At 41.9% G+C, this 22,786-nt stretch overlaps 1 protein-coding gene across 1 annotated transcript in view; it reads left to right on the forward strand.

Moving 5' to 3' along the window:
- LOC129816555 (titin-like) overlaps window positions 1–22,786 on the forward strand; it is a 176,349-nt gene that overhangs the window by 14,676 nt on the left and 138,887 nt on the right. Inside the window, 21 exon segments of the mRNA XM_055871143.1 lie at window positions 77–321; window positions 413–471; window positions 604–813; window positions 904–1,068; window positions 2,891–3,059; window positions 3,215–4,890; window positions 5,048–5,320; window positions 5,454–5,720; window positions 5,836–6,108; window positions 6,203–6,466; window positions 6,552–6,812; window positions 10,648–10,908; window positions 11,026–11,289; window positions 11,411–11,671; window positions 11,778–12,038; window positions 12,122–12,382; window positions 12,477–12,618; window positions 14,124–14,292; window positions 14,387–14,618; window positions 14,860–15,144; window positions 17,519–17,569. Of these exon segments, the coding sequence (XP_055727118.1) occupies window positions 77–321; window positions 413–471; window positions 604–813; window positions 904–1,068; window positions 2,891–3,059; window positions 3,215–4,890; window positions 5,048–5,320; window positions 5,454–5,720; window positions 5,836–6,108; window positions 6,203–6,466; window positions 6,552–6,812; window positions 10,648–10,908; window positions 11,026–11,289; window positions 11,411–11,671; window positions 11,778–12,038; window positions 12,122–12,382; window positions 12,477–12,618; window positions 14,124–14,292; window positions 14,387–14,618; window positions 14,860–15,144; window positions 17,519–17,569 (6,049 nt within the window).

The raw sequence follows: 22,786 nt of genomic DNA on the forward strand, positions 1-22,786 counted from the left end.
GATAGAAAGTGTCCATTCCACTTCATTTAAAATGTATATTTTATATATTCATCAAGTTTTTCTTGTCTCTCAAAAGATCGTATGGTACAAAGATGGCAAGCGTATCTATCATGGGGGCCGTTACCAGATGGAGAGTCTTCATGATGGTAGAGCCAGCCTGCGTCTTCCTGTGGTGCTGCCAGAGGATGAAGGTGTTTACACAGCATTTGCCAGCAACATGAGGGGAAATTCTGTGAGCTCTGGGAAACTGTATGTGGAGCCCACTGCCATTGCAGTAGCTCAGCGTTACACGCCTGAACCTCAGGCAATGCAGAGAATTAGGTGAGATTTGTGTTACAAAATGTATTTTAATGTATATTTGTTTTAACATCATAAAAACAAGTATCACTGATTTTGGTATTTATTTGCTCAGGTCTCAGTCCCCAAGATCTCTGAGTCACTCTCCCGGACGCTCTACTAGTCGCTCTCCCGGACGCTCTACTAGTCGCTCTCCCGGACGCTCTACTAGTCGCTCTCCCGGACGCTCTACTAGTCGCTCTCCCGGACGCTCTACTAGTCGCTCTCCCGGACGCTCTACTAGTCGCTCTCCCGGACGCTCTACTAGTCGCTCTCCCAGACGCTCTACTAGTCGCTCTCCCAGACGCTCTCCTGCAAGCAGGCTTGATGACACTGATGAGAGTCAGCTGGAGAGACTGTACAAGCCTGTGTTTGTCTTGAAGCCACAGTCATTCAAGTGTGCTGAAGGGCAGACTGCCAGATTTGACCTGAAAGTAGTTGGTAGACCCATGCCTGACACTTTCTGGTTCCACAATGGTAAGTGATGTGAAAACATGATACATCGTCTAGGATATGATTTATAAAATCAAATATTAAAACTATTATTCCTTTCTTTGTTATTTTCAGGACAACAAGTTGTCAATGATTACACCCACAAGATAGTGGTGAAGGAAGATGGAACTCAGTCACTGATTGTGGTTCCAGCCATGCCCCATGACTCTGGAGAATGGACGGTAGTTGCTCAAAACAGAGCTGGAAAAAGCTCTGTGTCCATAACACTTACAGTTGATGGTAAGATCTTTGTATCGTATCTGGTATACTCATTCCTCATTTTAAAGCAAAAAAATAATTGTCAGTTTGTATCGATACATCATAAACCAGGGCTTTTCAATGTCGGTCCTGGAGGGCCCAAACACTTCTGTTTTTCATCCTCTCCTTGCAGCCCTCCAGGGGCAGAATTGAAAAGCCCTGTCATATACAGTGCATTCAGAAAGAATTCAGATTCCTTGACTTTTTCCACATTCTCTTACATTACAGCCTTATTCTAAAATTGAATAAATAAGACGTTTTCCTCATCAATTTGCACACAATATCCCATAATGACAAAGCAAAAACAGGTTTTTAGAATATTTTGTAAATGTATAAAAAAAATTAAAAAAGTATTCAGACCTTTTGCTGTGACACTCAAAATTGAACTCAGGTGCATCCTGTTTCCATTGATCATCCTTGAGATGTTTCTACAACTTGATTGGAGTACACCTGTGGTAAATTCAATTGATTGGACATAATTTGGAAAGAAACACACCTGTTTATATAAGGTCCCACAGTTGACAGTTCATGTCATAGCAAAAACCAAGCTATGAGGTTGAAGGAATTGTCTGTAGAGCTCTGAGACAGGATTGTGTCGAGGCACAGATCTGGGGAAGGGTACCAAAAAATGGCTGTAGCATTGAAGGTCCCCAAGGACACAGTGGCCTCCATCATTCTCAAATGGAAGAAGTTTGGAACCACCACGACTCTTCCTAGAGCTAGCCAACCGGCCAAACTGAGCAATCGATGGAGAAGGGCCTTGGTCAGGGACGTTACCAAAAGCTCTATGGTCACTCTGACATGGCTCCAAAGTTCCTCTATGAAGATGGGAGAATTTTCCAGAAGGACAACCATCTCTGCAGCACTCCACCAATCAGGTCTTTATGGTAGAGTGGCCAGATGGAAGCCACTCCTCAGTAAAAGGCACATGACAGCCCACTTGGAGTTTGCCAAAAGGCACCTAAAGACTCTCAGACCATAAGAAAGAAGATTCTCTGGTCTGATGAAACCAATATTGAACTCTTTAGCCTGAATGCCAAGCGTCACGTCTGGAGGAAACCTGGCACCATCCCTACGGTGAAGCATGGTGGTGGCAGCATCATGCTGTGGGGATGTTTTTCAGTGGCAGGGACTGGGAGACTAGTCAGGATAGAGGGAAAGATGAACAGAGCAAAGTACAGAGAGATCCTTGATGAAAACCTGCTCCAGAATACTCAGGACCTCAGACTGGGGTGAAGGTTCACCTTCCAACAGGACAACGGCTCTAAGCACACAGCCAAGACAACGCAGGAGTGGCTTCCTTGAGTGGCCCAACCAGGGCCCGAACTTGAACCCGATCGAACATCTCTGCAGAGACCTGAAAACAGGTGTGCAGCATCACTCCCCATCCAACCTGACAAAGCTTGAGAGGATCTGCAGAAATGAATGGGAGAAACTCTCCAAATGCAGGTGTGCCAGGGTTATAGTGTCATACCCAAGAAAGCTCGAGGCTGTAATCGCTACCAAAGGTGATTCAAAAAAGTACTGAGGAAATGTTCTGAATACTTATGTAAATGTGATATTTCAGTTGTAGTTTTATTTTTATTTTTTATGAATGTGCATAAATTTACAAAAACCTGTTTTTGCTTTGACATAATGGGATAATTTGTGTAGATTGATCAGAAAAAAACAATTTAATCAATTTTAGAATAAGGCTGTTACGAAACAAAATGTAGAAAAAGTCAAGGGGTCTGAATACTTTCCGAATGCACTGAACCATTGTTGAATGATAGCATTGTTCTCATGTGTGTTTCTCCATGTACAGCCAAAGAGAACCTGGTCAGACCCCAGTTTATTGAGAAGCTGAAGAACATCAGTGTCAAGAAAGGCACTCTGGTTGAGTTGGCTGTCAAAGCCATCGGAAACCCCCTGCCTGACATTGTTTGGCTGAAAAACAGTGACATCATCTCCCCACAGAAGCACCCAAATATTAAGTATGTGTTTTGCCACACCTGTTATCTCAATGTGCACATGCCTATGATATACATCATGTGCACCAAATACATCTCCAGTCCTTATGATATGTATATTGTTACTATCTTTATATTACAGGGTTGTACTGATTTACTAACAATGATGTCTGTTGTAGGATTGAGGGCCTCAAGGGACAAGCCAAATTCTATATCCCACAATCTGTGAGTTCTGATAGTGCCTGGTACACAGCCACAGCCATTAACAAAGCTGGACGAGATACCACTCGCTGCAGGGTCAACATTGAGATGGATGTTGCTGCACCTGAACCGGAGAGGAGACTCATTATCACCAAGGGAACCTACAAGGCCAAGGAAATTGCAGCTCCAGAGTTGGAATCCCTGCATCTCCGTTATGGCCAAGAGCAGTGGGAGGAGGCTGACCTATATGACAAGGTCAAGCAGCAGAAACCGCAGTTTAAGAAGAAGCTGACTTCCGTCAGGCTGAAGCATTCTGGTGTTGTCCACTTTGAATGCAGACTGACCCCTATTGGTGATCCCACTATGGTGGTTGAGTGGTTGCATGATGGCAAACCCCTGGCAGCTGCTAACAGGTTGCGTATGGTTAATGAATTTGGCTACTGTAGTCTTGACTTTGAAGTTGCCTATGCCAGAGACAGTGGTGTTATCACCTGCAGAGCCACTAACAAATTTGGAGTTGACCAGACCTCAGCTACACTCATTGTAAAGGATGAGAAGAGCCTTGTTGAGGAGGGCAGGAGGGAAATATACAGAATTGATGAGATGGAGCGCATGGCTCACGAAGGAGGTCCTTCTGGAGTCACTGCAGATGAGTATTCAGAGAAGTCAAAGCCTGAAATTGTCCTTCTTCCCGAGCCAGCAAGAGTGTTGGAAGGTGACATTGCAAGATTCCGTTGCAGAGTGATTGGTTATCCTACACCTAAGGTCAACTGGTACCTCAATGGGCAGCTAATTCGCAAGAGCAAGAGAATGAGACTTCGCTATGATGGCATTTACTATCTTGAGATTATCGATATCAAGTTATATGATGCAGGATATGTCAAAGTGGTAGCAGAGAACCCTGAGGGCACAGCTGAGCATATGGTGATGATAGAGATCACACAGAAAGAGGACTTCAGATCTATTCTCCGTCGCATTCCTGAACCAAAGGCACATGACACTACTGAACATGGAAGAATTAGCTTTGAAGTTGTGAAGGTTGATAGACCTGCTGATGCCCAGCCTAAGGAAGTTGTCAAACTGAGGAAGACTGAAAGAGTCATTCATGAGAAGTCCACAGAGGAGACAGATGAGTTGAAGAGTAAATTTAAGCGCAGGACAGAGGAAGGTTATTATGAAGCCATCACTGCTGTGGAGCTCAAGTCCAGAAGAAAGGATGAGTCCTATGAGGATATGCTTAGGAAGAGGAAGGAAGATCTGCTTCACCATCATAAACTGTTGTCTGAGGCTAAGAACAAGAAAGACTTGGAAGAGGGAAAACTCACCATCCCCACAATCAAACCAGAGAAAGTACAGCTCTCTCCCAGCATGGAAGCTCCAAAGATCTTGGAACGCATTGCAAGCCAGACCGTGTCTCAGACTGAGGAAGTTCGCTTCAGAGTCAGAGTTGTTGGCAAACCGGAACCTGAGTGCCAGTGGTTCAAGAATGGAATCCTGCTGGAGAAGACAGATCGTATTTACTGGTTCTGGCCTGAAGACCACGTATGTGAATTAGTGGTCAGAAATGTCACAGCAGAAGACTCTGCTAGCATCATGGTCAAAGCCATGAACATTGCTGGAGAGGCTTCAAGCCAGGCATTCCTGCTGGTGCAAGGTAAATTATCTATTTCAATGCATATGAAGCTTGTACTCTACAAATAGTTAAAATTTGTATGTAATTTTGCATAAAGAAATATAGAAAACTGTTCTATGTCTATCTTAAAAAATCATATTAAATGTGTCTTTCCTTTGTTTCACTTTAACCACGACAGTTATTACCTTTGCTCAACAACTAGAGGATGTGGAAGCTAAAGAGAAGGACACCATGGTGACCTTTGAGTGTGAGACCAGTGAGCCTTTTATCAAAGTCAAATGGCTGAAGAACAATGCAGAGATTTTCTCTGGAGACAAATACAGGATGCACTCGGACAGAAAGGTTCATTTCCTTTCTGTACTGATTATCAGCATGAAGGACGATGCAGAATACAGTTGTGCTGTTATTGAAGATGACCACATCAGGACCACTGCCAGACTCAATGTGGAAGGTTGGCAGTTTTTCTTACTATACTATATCACTTTCACCGACTTCAACAGTTATTTTCAACTGTGAAAATAGGGACGTTGGAATACGTTAAAACCCTCTGAAACAGTTTAACTTAAAATGTTCCTATTGTGCAGGTGCTTCACTGTCAATTGTGAAGAGGCTGGAGAACATTGAAGTGCCTGAGACCTACTCTGGGGAGTTTGAGGTAGAATTGTCTCGAGAGGATGCTGAAGGTACATGGTACTTCAATGACAAGGAAATCACGCCCAGCAGCAAATATGTTACCTCCTACCGCCGTGGACGCCATACCTTGTCTGTCAAAGACATCAAGAAAGAAGATCAGGGAAAATATACATTCAAAATTTACGATATGCAGACCAGTGCCTCCCTGAAGATGAAACGTGAGTTGTGACTTTGTTATTAGAGTGGTTAGCTTCTTCTCTTATTCTCAAGACAACCATTACTGTTGAAAAGGTGGGATGAACAGCATAACAATGTCAATGTCTTTTCCTTCAGTGCGCCCTGTGACACTGATGCAACCCCTCACTGACCTGACAATCTGCGAGGGTGACATTGCTCAATTAGAAGTGCGATTCTCTCAGGAAAACGTTGAGGGAACATGGATGAAGAATGGCCTAGCAATCTCCGCCACAGATCGCATCCACATCGTTATCGACAAACTGGTCCACAAGCTGCTTGTTGAAAACGTGAGCAGAGACGATGCTGCGACATACTCCTTCGTTGTCCCAGCTCAGGATATCTCCACCTCTGGGAAGTTGAACATTCAAAGTAAGCAAATTTGATCAGTTTAATTATATTCATATTGGTTTAATTATATTGTGAATCACCAGATTTTTTAAATGATTTTTTTCCCGTTTTACAGCGGTTGAAATTTTGAGCCCACTCACTGATGTTACCGCAGTTGAGGGCACCAAGGCTGTTATTGAGACTAAAATCTCTGCTGCTGATGTTACCTCTGTGAAATGGTTACACAATGACAAGCTTGTGATGCCCAGCGAGAGAATCCAGATGCTTGCAAAGGGATCCAAACAGCACCTGGTATTCCACAGGACCTTTGCCACTGATGAAGGAACCTACAAGCTATGTGTTGGCAAAGCTGACTCTAGCTGTAAACTGACTATTGAAAGTATGTTTTTTTTACTGTGTGTGTTGCAAGTTCATTCAGACCCCATTTATACCGACCCTATTCAACTTATTTTGTTATTTTACAGAAATTCATATCATGAAGCATATGGAGGATCAAGTTTGCACAGAGACCCAGAATATAACATTTAAAGTCGAGGTTTCCCACCCTGGCATTGCCGCTGTGTGGACATTCAAGAAACAAGAACTCAAAGCTGGTCCAAAGCACAAGATTGAGGCCAAGGGCAAGAATTACAGTATGACTGTCATTAACACCATGAAGGATGAAGAGGGACAATACACATTCGCTGCTGGTGAACAAACATCCAGTGCTAAGATTACTGTGTCAGGTATGTTTAATGTCTTCATGATATTGTACATAAACTCCTTCTGAAAAGATTAATTGATTTCCACTGCACTGACTCAAAGTTGTCTGCTGAGTTGGAACCGATTAGGGTGTTTTCACATATAGTAATTTTTAAAAGAACCAATCTCAGTCCTCTTTAAAGTGATCTCTGGAGTAAAACATTCCAACATTCCCTCAATGCAATCGGGGTTTTTACAAAGTGCAGGAAAACCCATTCCATCAGAATGTGCTATCGCACAGCTAGATACATTTTCGAAGCTAATATATTGCATTTAGTTAGAAAATAAGACATAATAATTGTAATCAGAAGATACTATTACCATGTAAATGTTATTGATAACATAATAAATAGCAGCAGAATAAATGCAGATTAAATAATGCTGTAATTTAAAATTGTACACCCAATGTAAGCTACTAACCCTTTAAGAAGAATTGATTTTGTACCCTGTTGTGATACTCAAAAAATATGTTGATGTCTTCTCACACTATTCAACCCCCACAATCGAAAAAAACAGTTTATGAAGCTCTCTTAGCCTATAGGTCACATATTGTAAACAAATATTCATAACTAAAAATACCACATATATTTAGGAAATTCTGTGCATCCTTGACAATCGCTTTTTTTTCCACCTTTATTTAACCAGGTAGGCCAGTTGAGAACAAGTTCTCATTTACAACTGCGACCTGGCCAAGATAAAGCATAGCAGTGTGATAGCATAAAGCACTGCACATAGCAGTGTTACACATAAACAAATGTACAGTCAATAACACAATAGAAAAATCTATGTACAGTGTGTGCAATGTAGAAGAGTAGGGAGGTAAGGCAATAAATAGGCCATGGAGGCGAAATAATTACAATTTAGCATTAACACTGGAGTGATAGATATGCAGATGATGATGTGCAAGTAGAGATACTGGGGTGCAACAGAGCAAGAGGATACGTAACAATATGGTACAGTGATCGGTAAGCTGCTCTGACAGCTGATGCTTAAAGTTAGAGAGGGAGATATGAGACTCCAGCTTCAGTGATTTTTGCAATTCGTTCCAGTCATTGGCAGCAGAGAACTGGAAGGAAAGGCGGCCAAAGGAAGTGTTGACTTTGGGGGTGACCAGTGAAATATACGGGTGGGTGTTGCTATGGTGACCAGTGAGCTGAGATAAGGCAGGGCTTTATCTAGCATAGACTTAGAGATGACCTGGAGCCAGTGGGTTTGGCGACGAATATGTAGTGAGGACCAGCCAACGACAGCATACAGGTCGCAGTGGTGGGTAATATATGGGGCTTTGGTGACAAAACGGATGGCACTGTGATAAACTACATCCAATTTGCTGAGTAAAGTATTGGAGGCTATTTTGTAAATGACATCGCCAAAGTCAAGGATCGGGAGGACAGTCTGTTTTACAAGGGTATGTTTAACAGCATGAGTGAAGGAGGCTTTGTTGCGAAATAGGAAGCCGATTCTTGATTTAATTTTGGATTGGAGATGCTCCTCTGGAAGGAGAGTTTACAGTCTAACCAAGTGATCTAGCCGAGTGATCATAGGGTCCAGTGAGTAGCTAGGCGAGCTGGAGACATGGCGATTCAGACAGCTAGCGGGCCGGGGATAGCAGGCTAGCAGAAGGGACTTCGGGGGATGTCTGTTGAAACCCCCTCGGACGGTTACGTTGGCAGACCAGTCGTGATGGATCGGCGGTGCTCCGTGTCGGCAGTAAAAGGGTCCAGGCCAATTGGCAAAATAGGTATTGTAGCCCAAGAATTGGCTGATGGACCTCTTCAGCTAGCTGGGAGATGGGCCTAGCTCCAGGCTAGCTCCAGGCTAACTGGTGCTTGCTTCGGGATAGAGACGTTAGCCAAGAGTAGCCACTCGGATAGCAGCTAGCTAGCTGCGATGATCCGGTGTAAAGGCTCAGAGCTTGCGGTAGAAATCCGGAGATGTGGTAGAGAAAAAGCAGTCCGATATGCTCTAGACAGCTAGTGGGCCGGGGCTAGTAGGCTAGCAGATGGGCCTTCCGGGGATGTCGCAACGGAGGAGCCTGTTGAAACCCCCTCAGACGGTTACGTCGACAGACCAGTCGTGATGGATCGGCGGGGCTCCGTGTCGGCAGTAAAAGGGTCCAGGCCAATTGGCAAAATAGGTATTGTTGCCCAAGAATTGGCTGATGGACCTCTTCAGCTAGCCGGGAGATGGGCCAAGCTCGAGGCTAGCTCCAGGCTCACTGGTACTTGCTTCGGGACAGAGACGTTAGCCAGGAGTAGCCACTAGCCAGGATAGCAGCTAGCTAGCTGTGATGATCCAGTGTAAAGGTTCAGAGCTTGTGGTAGGAATCCGGAGATGAGATGTGGTCGAGAAAAAGCAGTCCGATATGCTCTGGGTTGATATCATGCTGTGCAGACTGGCAGGAATTGACCGGGCTGAGGCTGGCTGATGTCCGAGGTAACGGTGATGACCGCTAGCAATGGCTAACTGACATGGGGGATTCCGGTTCTATAGTGTATAGAACCGGAACATGGGGGTTCTGATGGGGGTTCCGGTTCTATAGTGTAAAAAATAGCAGATCCGTACCACATTGGGTGAGGCGGGTTGTAGGAGAGTATATTCAGTCCATAGATGGAAATTGAGATTAAAATATATATACGAAGAAAAATATATATATACACATGGGACAGGACAAGACAAACAGATGTCTGACTGCCACGCCATCTTGGATGGATATTAATCGCTAATTAACCTGCACATCATTATTTTCTCTCTTTTGTGGCACTTGTGAGGGGTTATGGCCTGGGGAAACGGTGTTGCAGTAGTCTATTGTGAGGGGTTATGGCAGGGGAAACGGTGTTGCAGTAGTCTATTGTGAGGGGTTATGGCCTGGGGAAACGGTGTTGCAGTAGTCTATTGTGAGGGGTTATGGCAGGGGAAACGGTGTTGCAGTAGTCTATTGTGAGGGGTTATGGCCTGGGGAAACGGTGTTGCAGTAGTCTATTGTGAGGGGTTATGGCAGGGGAAACGGTGTTGCAGTAGTCTATTGTGAGGGGTTATGGCCTGGGGAAACGGTGTTGCAGTAGTCTATTGTGAGGGGTTATGGCAGGGGAAACGGTGTTGCAGTAGTCTGTGTGTGGTGTTTATGGCAGGGGAAACGGTGTTGCAGTAGTCTATTGTGTGATGTTTATGGCAGGGGAAACGGTGTTGCAGTAGTCTGTATGTGGTATTTGTGGCAGGGGAAACGGTGTTGCAGTAGTCTATTGTGTGGTGTTTATGGCAGGGGAAACGGTGTTGCAGTAGTCTGTGTGTGGTGTTTGTGGCAGGGGAAACGGTGTTGCAGTAGTCTGTGTGTGGTGTTTATGGCAGGGAAAACGGTGTTGCAGTAGTCTATTGTGTGGTGTTTATGGCAGGGGAAACGGTGTTGCAGTAGTCTGTGTGTGGTGTTTTTGGCAGGGGAAACGGTGTTGCAGTAGTCTATTGTGTGGTGCGGGAATAATGACAAGTTAAACTGGGGAGATTTGTGTTCACATTGACCTAAAAAAGGGAACCAGACAGGGGAATTCAAGTGAACCGAACTCAGACAACCTCTCGAGATGGTCTCAGTTGGGTTCGCTTCAGGGGCTCTTTTGAGGGGTCTGAGTTCCTTTGGAGTGTTCACACTGCACAAAAAATTCAGCGAACTGCACTGAGTTTACAAAAATAGCCTGAAAGGGACCAAGTCTAAAAACATCCTTAATTCCTTATTTCCATCATATTAATGATTATAACTCCACCTTTCACTACTACTTTCACTGTTAGCCTGTTATATAAAACTAAACCGTGTCTCCATGTTCCCAGGTGGTGCCATAAACAGACCACTCCAGGACGTGACTGTGGCTGAGTCTCAGACAGCTGAGCTGGAGTGTGACGTGGCCAACCCAACTGCTGAGGGCAAGTGGCTGAAGGATGGACAACCTGTGGACTTCAGTGACAATGTCAAACATGTGAAAAATGGAGCTGTCAGACGTCTTGTTATTACCATAACTAGACCCCAGGACATCGGTGAATACACTTACCAGGTTGCAAACTCCAAGACAACAGCCATCCTGAGGGTTGAGTGTAGGTGTTACCTTTAGAGCAGAAATGTTTTGTTTGTTTTCAACTGGCATTAATATATGACTATCATATGATTACTATATGCCTGCTGTTATGTAATGTTTATGTTTGATTTCATAGCTGTGAAAGTCAAGAAAACCCTGACGAACCAAACTGTCACTGAGACACAGGAGGCAGAGTTCAGTCTCGAGCTCAGCCACAAGAATGTGAAGGACTCACAATGGATTAAGAATGGTGTAGAGATCCAACCTAGTGAGAAATATGAAATCACAAATGATGGCATGGTCCACACCTTGAAGATCAAGAACTGCGACACACGTGATGAATCAGTTTATGGATTCAAACTTGGAAAACTATCTGCTAATGCCAGATTGAACGTTGAGAGTAAGTTAAAATATTATCTGTCACAAATTGATGTATACAATCAAGTATACAAATGTATCTATACTTGAGATGTTTCTACTTACCCTTTGAGGTTTTTGACTCTTGTCAATCTTTTTTTCAGCAATTAAAATTGTTAAGAAGCCTAAAGATGTGACATCACTATTGGATGCCACTGCCTCTTTTGAGCTGAGCCTGTCTCATGATGACATCCCTATCAAATGGATGTTCAATAACGTTGAGCTTAAACCAAGTGAAAACATCAAAATGCTGTCTGAGAGAAAAGCTCACAAGCTGATCATCCAGAATGTGAAGACTAACAACCATGGAGAGTACACTGCTGTAGTTGGAAACCTGCAATGCAGTGCATCTTTACATGTTGAAGGTCGGTATTGCGTTTGTGATGACTAGACTAGAGTACTGGGTATATGATCGCCGAATACTCAATTGATACCTTTTACGTAAATGTTGATTTAATGTGATTTTTCCAGCTCTGCGTGTCACAAAACCCATCAAGAACATTGAAGTCCCAGAGACCCAGGTGGCCACTTTTGAATGTGAAGTGTCACATTTCAATGTCCCATCCACCTGGCTGAAGAATGGAGTGGAGATTGAAATGAGTGAGAAGTTCAGGATTGTGGTGCAGGGCAAACTTCACCAGCTCAAGATCATGAACACTGGCAGTGAAGACTCTGCAGAATACACCTTTGTCTGTGGAAATGACAGAGTCTTTGCCACTTTGACTATCCATGGTAAATTCACTCTTCATTATCAAGGAAGTAATCCCCAATCATATTGTCAGTATTGATTGTAACATTTTGTCTCATTTCCTTAGCCATTTTGATCACCAACATGCTGAAAGATCTCAGTGCACAGGAGAAAGACACCATCACATTCGAAGTGAATGTCAACTATGAGGGCATCACCTACAAGTGGCTGAAGAATGGTGTTGAGATTCGCTCCACTGACAGATGCCAGAGCAGCACCAAACAGCTAACTCACTCTCTCACCATCCGAAATGTTCATTTTGGTGATGGTGCAGAGTACAAGTTTGTGGCTGGTTCTGCTGCGTCATCAGCAAAGCTTCATGTTGATGGTATGTTCTTATTTTTCTTACATTTTCTAAAACAAGGTTTTCCTTGATATTTCACAAACTTAAGTCTTATTTCTGTGCCCTCTTTGTGTTTTAGCTCGCATTATTGAATTCACCAAGCATATCAAAGATATCAAGACCACAGAGAAGAACAGGGCCACTTTTGAATGTGAGATCTCTGAGCCTAATGTTCAGGTGACGTGGATGAAAGATGGACAGGAACTGGACATTTTCGAAAGGTATGTCTTATTACCAGGAATATTAGACCAGGTAAAGATAGTAATGGATATCACTATATTCTACAACGGGTCGGTCAAAACAAGCATTGTGATTGGTTGAGACGTGTTCTAAGTCATACTAAAAAAACTGTTTAGCATGGGTAAAACTATGACGCAAAAATGTGAATCTTGTTTTCTGTTAATCTGAGAAATCCCTGCTCATCCACAGCCTCATCAACTCAACCAGACAATTCATTAACTTGATCTCCACGGTTGTACAAACGTTGCTGTTTATCTCTCGACATAGTTTCAATATTGACATTCGATCTCCGCTCTCCAATTGACAATGACATGTCAGGAGGAGACTGACATCTTTTCTCAGCCAGTCGAAATCATGAATCAGCATAATTTTTATGGATATATACAAATAAATATCAATAGAAAAACAGGTAAAATGAAATGCAGCTAATTTGGTGTTATTCTAGCTGCACGTTTCGACGTGACTGTGTTAGCCGTAGTTGGCTAGCTAGCAAGCAAGGGATTTGTCAGCCAGCATGGCAACAGAACATTTAGAACGAACGACTGGGTAGCGTCCATAGATATAGAATTACAAGACTTCACTCTGGCAACCTAACCAATATAATGAACAGACATCTTTTCTCAGCCAGTCATGAATCGCCATAATTTTTATGGATATATACAAAGACATGTCAATAGAGAAACAGGTCAAACGTCATGAAATGCAGCTAGTTTGCTGTCTTTCCAACTTCAGTTTCATGTGATTGCTTTAGCTGTGTAGTTGGCTAGCTCCTCTGAACAGTGTCCTGACGAGCACATTTTCTATGCCAGGTGAAATCGCGCATCATAAACTCATTGTTATGGATGTATCCAAAACAGCTTAAAAAACGCAAATACAGCTACTTTGCTGTTATTCTAGCTTCCCTGTCTGATCTGACTGTGTTAGCCATAGTTGGCTAGCTAGCAAGCAAGCAAGGGATAATAGCATTGCCAACCAGTGTGGCAACAGAACTTTTAGAACAAACGACTGCGTCACGTCCATAGATATAGAACAAAAATAATCTCTGGCAACATAACAGCAACCATAGATGTGTCAGGACTAGGCCTATATTTATGTTGAGGGATGAAATAGTAGCCTATGAATACATTTATTAAAATAACGTTTTTTATTTCATTGGTAACCTATTGTAGAAAAGCAATTGTACACACGAGGTTGTGCTGAATGACAATACTTGAATCCGCCTCGAATTTATGACCGCAGCACAGCCGTGCTAAAAAAGTATTTAACATTTTTTTTTTTTACCTTTATTTAACCAGGAAGGGCTCATTGAGATTTAAAATCTCTTTTTCAAGAGCGTCCTGGCCAAGATAGGCAGCACCAAGTCATTACAAAAATTAGACAGACAACATGAAAAACTGGTTTAGCACTCCCTCTGGTGTACAATTGCTTCGATCGAATCTTAACTATTAATTTGTATCCTAACTGTTATTTCTAAATGCCTTGACAGATACACTGTATCCACTGAGGAATTCCTGCACCGTCTAATGATCCAGTCAGTCTGCATGTCTGATGCCGGAGGGTACTCTGTAATCGCTGGTGCAAGCATGTCAAAGGCTCATCTCACCGTGGAGGGCAAAGATGTCTGCATTACAGAACCTGCTGAGAAGAAAATGACGGTGAATATAAATATGACACATTTTTATATACAGAAAGAAAAACAACCTTTTTCTTATCAATTTAAACAGTATTAATATGATTATTAATTTATAGGTTGTTGAGAAACAAAGAACAACGTTCGAGTTTGAAGTCAATAAGGATGACATTGAAGGTCGCTGGCTGAGGAACGGCATTGAGCTCCAGTTTTCCGTTGACCAGAGGTTCAGCTATGCATGCATTAGAAAGCTCCATCGTCTGACCATTACTGAGACCTGCAGAAGTGATGCAGGAGAATACACCTTCATCGCCGGCAGGAACAGGAGGGTGGTGACACTTCATGTCAACAGTAAGTCAAACTTCATGATATACCTTTACCGTAGAAACTGTGCAGTTACATGTCATTGCCTGTAGAGGGCATAGCAGTGCCCTCCTATCAGAGTAGAAGCATGGCAAGTATAGACTGGATAGATACAGCATGACATTTTTTAACAGCTGGAATCAAAGTGATGATGACCAAGGTTTATTCCTCAGTCTTCCATCTTTCTTCATACAATTTATTTGCAATAATTGTTTTCATTTTAATTTAGTCCCTGAGCCACCTCAGATCATTAACCACATGCAGCCCCTGTCTGTGGAGTCCGGCAAACCTGCTCGCTTCTCTGTGGAAGTGACTGGCGTCCCCCAGCCCCAGGTGTTCTGGTACAAGAACTCCCAGGCTCTCTCCCCTGGCTTCAAGTGCAAGTTCCTGCGTGAAGGAAATGAGCACTGTCTGCTGCTCATTGAAGTGTTCCCAGAGGACGCGGCGGTCTACAATTGTGAGGTCAAGAATGAGGGTGGTGTTGCCACCAGTTCAGCTGCACTGAATGTCGAAGGTAACCATTACATTTTTGTGTGATAATAACGCCAAGTCAAGGAAAATTATGACACAACAGAAGACCATTTGTTGTCAAAAGCTAGTTGTAAAGGTACATCATTCATACAAATGTAATGCATTCATTATATGATTATGTTATCGTATCAACATTTTGAAGAGGGCTAAGATTCCCATGGTGTGTTTGTTTAGTCGCAGAAGATATTACCTCACAAATAAAGAACTGAAATGGTTGGCTGATTTGTTTTTATTTCAGTCTCAGAAGTAGTTTCTCCTGATACTGGAGCTCCTCTGTCCCCACCTACCATTGTCTCACCAATCAGCAACACCTCAACCACTGAGGGAGAGTCAGCCAGATTCCAGTGCAAAGTTTCTGGAGATGGTATTTTACACATTACATTGTTGGAATAAAATGTAATTTAGTGAATTTCTGGAATTTAATTCATAATTGTAATAATTGTAATAAGTATACGTTTTATTATGTGTTATTGTCCTTGGTGCATTAGAAGGTGAGGCACTTTATCATAAATCCATAGTTAGAAACATACCTTGATGTTTCAGTCATAGACATTCGTCAGACAGAGCAAATTTGTCAGTCAGAAATTTTCAAGAGTAATATACTTTTAATTCATTTTGTATGTATATTTTCACATTTGCTCACAATTATTATTAATGAATCATAACATTTGATCATAAAAATAGTTTTCATCTAATTGAATCCTTTCTTCTACATTCGTAGCTCTAAAGATATCCTGGTTCCGTGGTGAGAAAGAAATGAAGCAGTCAAACTTCTTTAAGATGTCTACGTTTGATAACACCTGCCAGCTGGAGATCACCAGAGTGTACTCTGAGGATGAGGGGGAATACACCTGTGTTGCCAGAAACCCAGCAGGAATGGTCACATGCTCTGCACATTTGAAACTTGATGGTGAGTTTGCATAACTTTCTGTAACCACATGGTTTTCTATTATTTTGATGATGTTTTGATATAGGCCTAGAATGCGTAGGTTGGGCACAAGTAGTCAAACGATAAGTATTTTCACCAGAAATACAGTGTATATTCAATATATAACATGATTATTCAGTATCCTCTTAAATTAAGATACTATTTTTCTTTCACTAGAAATATACAACTTGGATATGTGTATCTGTATTCATTCCATAAAAATGCTAATACTCAATTCATTGAACAAGCTTCCTTTCAGGGCAAAAACAAATTACGGATATTACAGCCGATTCTCAAAAGCATGTCTCATCCAGTATTTCAACAAGCTTGTCAAGTGTAAAGAAGGAGCAAATTGCCCAAAGGCCCACTTTTATTCACCCAATAGAAATGTGCATGGTTCAGCATGGTGAAGTGGCCAGGTTTCATGCTTGTGTATACAGCATGCCAAATCCAGAGATTAGCTGGTATCATAACCAGCAGCCAATTAAGCCTACTAAAGATATTGTTTTTCATTCTGATGAGATGACAAACACCACCACACTAATTATAGTTGCTGCTTTCTCTGAGCATGCTGGACAAAACACTTGCAAAGCAACCAATAATGCTGGAGAGGCGGTGTGCACAGCAGCCCTTGCAGTAACCAAAGAAGAAGGTAACTTGTTTTTTACCTTGAACTAGCCAGTGATTTTACCACACAGTGTAATTATCTATTACATTTCACAAATTTCCTTTCTCCAACCAACACCTCTCATTAAACTATCCAAACGACTTCCTTCTTCTTGAAAGAAACCCATTTTTCCCATATTTTTGTTTACTAACCTCACAATTTGTACCTCACAATTTAGAATAGCATAAATGTGTTAGTCACTCTTTAGTTCTAATACCTAGATGCTTCAGTAGAACACATTTCCTTCTTTTCATTCTTCTGTCACTCCTTGCTCTCCTTGCAGCTTGAGTAGGTGGTACATTCTCCTTCTGTCATTCCTCTTTCTCGCTCCTTTCTGTCCTTGGTTGTGAAATCCCTCTCAGCAATAGCTCTGTGTACTGTGCATGTTGTAGCCTATACTATCTGGAGTTGAATCCAACTGTCAAACTGCTTTGTTTGTTTGTACCATCAAAGTGGAAACATGGTCATATGATTGTAATCAGTGAAAGAGTTTGAGTTAAAATAGTTAGCATAACCTTTCTCCAGCAGGATGTCACTTCAAGGAAATTACTTCTGAGCTAAGCATTAAGTCCAATATTCCTCCTTGAAATGAGCATTCTCAAAATTTATAGATGGATCAGTTCAGTATCTTTTTCTTAATTTTTAAAAAACTAGCCTCTCACATACAGAGGATGGAATGAAGCCAAAATGGAAGGGAATTGGTACCCATCATCATCTTAGATTACTGTCTTAGCTGACAGCAACTCTTCATTTCCTTTACAGTAACCAATATGAAGGAAGAGATTGAAGCAACCATTGAGCAAGAAGTCAAAGGTAAGACTCATTTACTCTTTATTACTGAAATGTACTTAATCTATCTCTTAGTTGAATGACATGAACCTGAGCATATTGATAAGTGATTTCTGAATGTTCACACTGCATGCAAGCAGTCAAAATGTTTTTGATGGAAAATGTTTATCTTATGTATTCTACAATATCCACATAATGTTGTCCTTGTAATATGTTATTGGTTATTGTATAGCAGGCACTGATGAAAACTGCTTGCTTTTAGATGTTTTAGAGGAAAAAATGTGGGCATCTATCAATCTTATCCTTCATGCATGAGGGTTCCTACTGTAATGTAATGGTTCCCCAAAAAGGTGCAGGATGGGTATCTTTTAAAGTTTACAGACCACAGGAAACTATCCTTTAAAAGATATGGAAATAGCCACATCTTTTAATTGCTTCTTAAAGTGTCTTGCCTCTGGAACTCTCCTTCCTCCTGTAAATATTTCTTAGACTGGCTTGCAGAAAGTGGTATGTGATTAATTGTTGTTTGCTTTTTAAATAACATGATTATACCTGTAAACTATATTAGTTCGAATAAACGCCTTCTCATACAATTCTAGAGCTGCTCTTACAAGTTGTACTTATTTGTATAATTTGAGAGCCATGTTTCTCATGAAATGTTTTTGAATAATTTACCCTCATCTAAAGGATTAGAAAGGGCGTTTATTCATCTTTCTGCAAGTCAGGTAAGGAATATTTAGCTAAATCATACACTAAGTTAAGTGAAAGCAAGCTTATTTTAAAAAACAATTCAGCTTATTTTGCAATAATTATGCTTTTTAAGAAATTTATGTTCTGAAGAAATGTCCACAGAAGAAGGAACAAAACATCCAGCAATTTTCGTGTCAGAATCTTTAAAAAAGAATCAAGTCTTGCGTTTATTCGAACAAATATGGTGAGTGAAATAGTTTTTTATGGCTTTGTGACTTGCTGCATGTAATTCAATATTTTCATTTCATATTCATTTCAAAAATGTGAAAATGTTCTCTCTTTTTTTAACCCATTTTATTGAAAGATTTTTATTTTTATTTTTCAGAGTTTTATAATAAAAGGACTGTGTTTCGGGAGAACAGAGGGCAGATGCGCGGAGCCTTTTCAGACACGGAGGAGGTCTTGGATCAAGCCAACAATTCATCCATCAAGCCATCTTTTAAAAAAAAGCTGAAGTTCCAGAATGTGTTAGAGGGGGAACCTGCTGTGTTTAGATGCAGATTGGTAGCTTTCCCAACCCCAACCATAATATGGTTTCATAACAATAGACAAATTCATGAAGAACGCCGTCGGAGAATACGTACAGAGAGCACTTTGCATATGTATGAAACTAGTTTAGTCATTGATAGTATAAAAGACAAAGACTCCGGCAGTTACAAAGTAATGGTTATTAACACAGAGGGGTCTGCAGAGTCCATATCATCACTTCTGGTGTCAATGAGGGAAGCACAAGAAGGCAATGATCTAAGTCACATTAGATGGTCAACTAGACTTCACGGAAGCCTAGACTCGTTGGTTGATCAAAAAAAGGAGAGAAAATGCAGGGTTAACTTGAGATGTGTTGGGTCTCCATTTGATCAAAAGTTCAAACCTAGCGGCAGATCTAGATCTAAGGATGCACCGGTTCGCACCTTGCACTTCAGAAGTTCATCACCAACAAGAGGGAAAGATAAAGAAACTAATCTGAATGAAACAGCATCCGAACGAGCCCTCTCTCCACCTTCTATATTTGGTGGAGAAAGAGTTACTAGGTCTGAAAGGTTTAACGACAGATACAGTGATATCTACTGTGACAGACACACTGGCAGATTCAGCGACAGGTGCAGTGATAGATTCATTGACACAGAAAGCCTCCACGAAGAGGTAAAAGCCAAACTTGGCCTGTTACAAAATGCAGTCAAACGAAAAAAGAGGCTCTCTATGTCTACGCTGTCATCATCAGAGTTTGACTTGGAGTCAAACGCGAGTGAAACCAGCTATGCAGATTATGTTGATCGGTTAAGGGTCAAGAAGCCTGCCTCCTTACCTGGAGACTTGCAGCATGCTCGACCTTTTGAAAGAAACGTTAGAAACGATAAAGTGTCTGCCGAATTCTATGGTAGATATGACAGAATTCCCACACATTGTGCTGAGTCAACACAGCCCCGCGTGAGACATTCATTTGAACCTCAGTCTCGAACTAGGGCCATTCAAATGTTAAAAGGTGATCTACCAGCGACAGGAAATGAAAAATACTTTGATGAAGGAGTCTCTGAAACACATATGGATAAAACGGTCCTTACTCCAGGGGAACCTCAACATGAGTTAGGATTCGAACATAAGATGGGTAAGGATTTAGAAAATCAAGGTGCACACTACATAGGAAATCAAGGTGAGGACTATTTAGGAAAGAAGTTGTCTGAAGACTTGAAGACAAAGATGGAGGGGCCGTTTGTCTTTGCTTGTTCTGAAACAAGGAGATCTCTAAACATTGCTGAAAAGGATGAATTTTCCAGAACCAGCTCAAACAAACCACTGAAGGAAATATTTTCCAGTAAGACGACTAATATACAAGAGGATACTGTGAAGAGCACTGAAGAACAATTTGAAAAACAACCCAGCTTTGCAGAAAACCGGTATGAGAACATTGAGAGTGAATGTGAAGATAAACTTTTAGCCTTGCGGATTAGAAAATGGCAAAAAGGAATGCAGATGGACCAAGATGAACAGTTTAAGCATGAAACAGACCATTCAAAGGCAAGGGATTTGCCATACACGCAATCCAAAATATTATATGGTGAGGAGGTAGAGAGAAAAACAGACACAAAAACTGTCAGTGTCAATGAGGAGAAATCTTGGGAGGAGCATAATCCATCCCTGGAAAAGGTCTGCTTAACCCGGGAAAATGTGTATGGATTAAAGAGTGGAACTGAACAGAATTTGTCCCTTTCCCAAACCAAAGACGAGAGTCCCTGTGAGAAGAAAACAGGAGAAGAGAACACTGTATCACAAGAAAAAATCCATGAATTGAATTTGTCCCATTCCCCAAAAGAGAGGCATGTCAATATGTATGGTGAGGAGGTAGATAGAAAAACTGCAACAGAAACTGAGGCATTAAATTTCCAACATTTGCCCAGTTCTCAGAAAAAGAGTCCTGCAGAAAGTAGTGAGGTAACAGGGGAAGAGCATATTTTATCCCTGAAAAAGGTCAGTTTATCCATGGAAAATATTGCCCCTTTCCAGAGTGTTTCACTTTCCCAATCAAAAGAGAGGAGCGCCAATGAGAAGAAAACAGGAGAAGAGCACCATTTATCCCAGGAAAATATTTATGGAATGAAGAGTGAACGTGAACAGAATTTGTCCCGTTCCCCAAGTGAAATGCGTGCTAGTGAGAAGAAACACCAAGAAGAGCAGTGTCTTTTATCCCGGGAAAAGACCCACAAAAGTGAAATGTTTGGGAGTGAGGAAGAGGCTCTGGGACATCGAATCATTAAATGGCAGCAAGACGTCTTGACTGAGCAAGGGTTTGCTGTTGACTTGGATTCTGATTGGGTTGGTGCAGAGTACTCACCATATATCGCTAGAAAAGTGGCTGAGTCAAAAATCGCTGCTGAAGGCATTACTCTTGGATCAACCGCTCACTCTGAGGCAGATTCAACGAGAAGAAGAAAGCCTTCCCCAGAAAAGACAGACTATGAAAAGTTACTGACTGAGGATGTTCCTCATGGTTTCAGAGATGAGAGAAGGTCCTCACTAGAAAAGACTGTAAAGGAACATGTCCTTACTGAGAATGATATCCCTCCTGAATACAGATATGACAGGTCTTCACCAGAAAAAAAAACGAATGAAAAGTTCCTTACTGAGGATACCCCTCATGAATACAGAGATGTAAGAAGAAAGTCTTCTCCAGAAAAGACAACAAAGGAAATGCTTCTCCGTGATGCTAGAGCCCATGAAGGTCCAAGAAGGCCTTCTACAGAAAAGACATCAAAGGAAAGGTTTCTGAGTGAGCATGCCCCTCATGACTACAGAGATGAAAGAAGAAGTTCTTCGCCAGAAAGGACAGCAAAGGAAAAGTCCCTGAGTAAGGATGTCCATCATGATTTCAGAGATGAAAGTTTCCAATGGCCCCCTCCTCCACAAACCGTTGTAGATGAAACAAGGCTGCAGACAACAGAAAGTGAGTATTTTGTGAGCGAAGAGGAAGCTTTGGCTCAGCGCATCTTAAAATGGCAAGAAGACGTTCTCACCGAACAAGAAGAAGCTGTTGAATTAGAGTCCAACTGGGCTTTGGCTGAACATTCACAACACTCAAAGAAAAGCGATGCCAGTGGACCTCATGAAGGTTCCTCTAATGAACCTGTGAAAGAACGCTTACCTGTGAAAGAACCCTCACTTATGAGACAACATCAGATTGGTCAGTATGAAAGTTCCTCTTTTGAACCAGTCTCTCATCAGAATGAGAAGTCTCGTACAATGTCTCCTGGGTCCTCGCATGTGAAAGAGCACTCTCCTGTGAAAGAATATTCACCTATGAGACATCGGATTGGTGAGCATGTCTCTCAAGAGGATTGGGCTATGGCTGAACATCGTAGGAGAACTGATGTCAGTGGAGATGATGCCAATGGAGGTCCTTATGAACCTGTTTCTCATCATATCGAGAAGTTTCATCAAATGTCACTTGGGTCTCAGTCACCTGTGAGAGGGTCCTCATCAGTTAGAGAAACCTCACCTGGTAGAGAGCCCTCTCCTGGCAGAGAACGCTCACATGACAGAGGTCAATCACCTGTGAAAGAACCTGGTAGAGAAGCCTCATCTGGGAGATGCTGTTCACCTTTGAGAGAACTTCACATTGGTCAGCATGGCTCTCAAGCTGAAGCTGGTGCGGAAGGGCCTTCCAATTGGGAATCTGACTTGAGACACAATGAAAATGTGGCTATTAGGACTGCAGAGAGGAAAGAAGGACATAGAGAAATGCTATCAAAAGAAAACCTTCACCAAATAGACATGCCTCAGAGGACTAAAGAAGTTAAGACTTCACCAAAAACTTCTGTACCTATCTTTGTGAGAGAAATCTCATCCTTGAAAGTAAAGAGGGGAGAGATGACAGACTTTAAATGTAGTTTTCGGGGAGACCCTCAACCAATTGTCACTTGGCTCAAAGATGACCAACCAATCGGTCAAAACCCAGACTTTGATGTTCTCACCAAATTGAACGAAACAACGCTAACC

This window comes from Salvelinus fontinalis, chromosome 19 (genome assembly GCF_029448725.1).
Source record: "Salvelinus fontinalis isolate EN_2023a chromosome 19, ASM2944872v1, whole genome shotgun sequence".
NCBI classification, from domain to species: Eukaryota; Metazoa; Chordata; class Actinopteri; order Salmoniformes; family Salmonidae; genus Salvelinus; species Salvelinus fontinalis.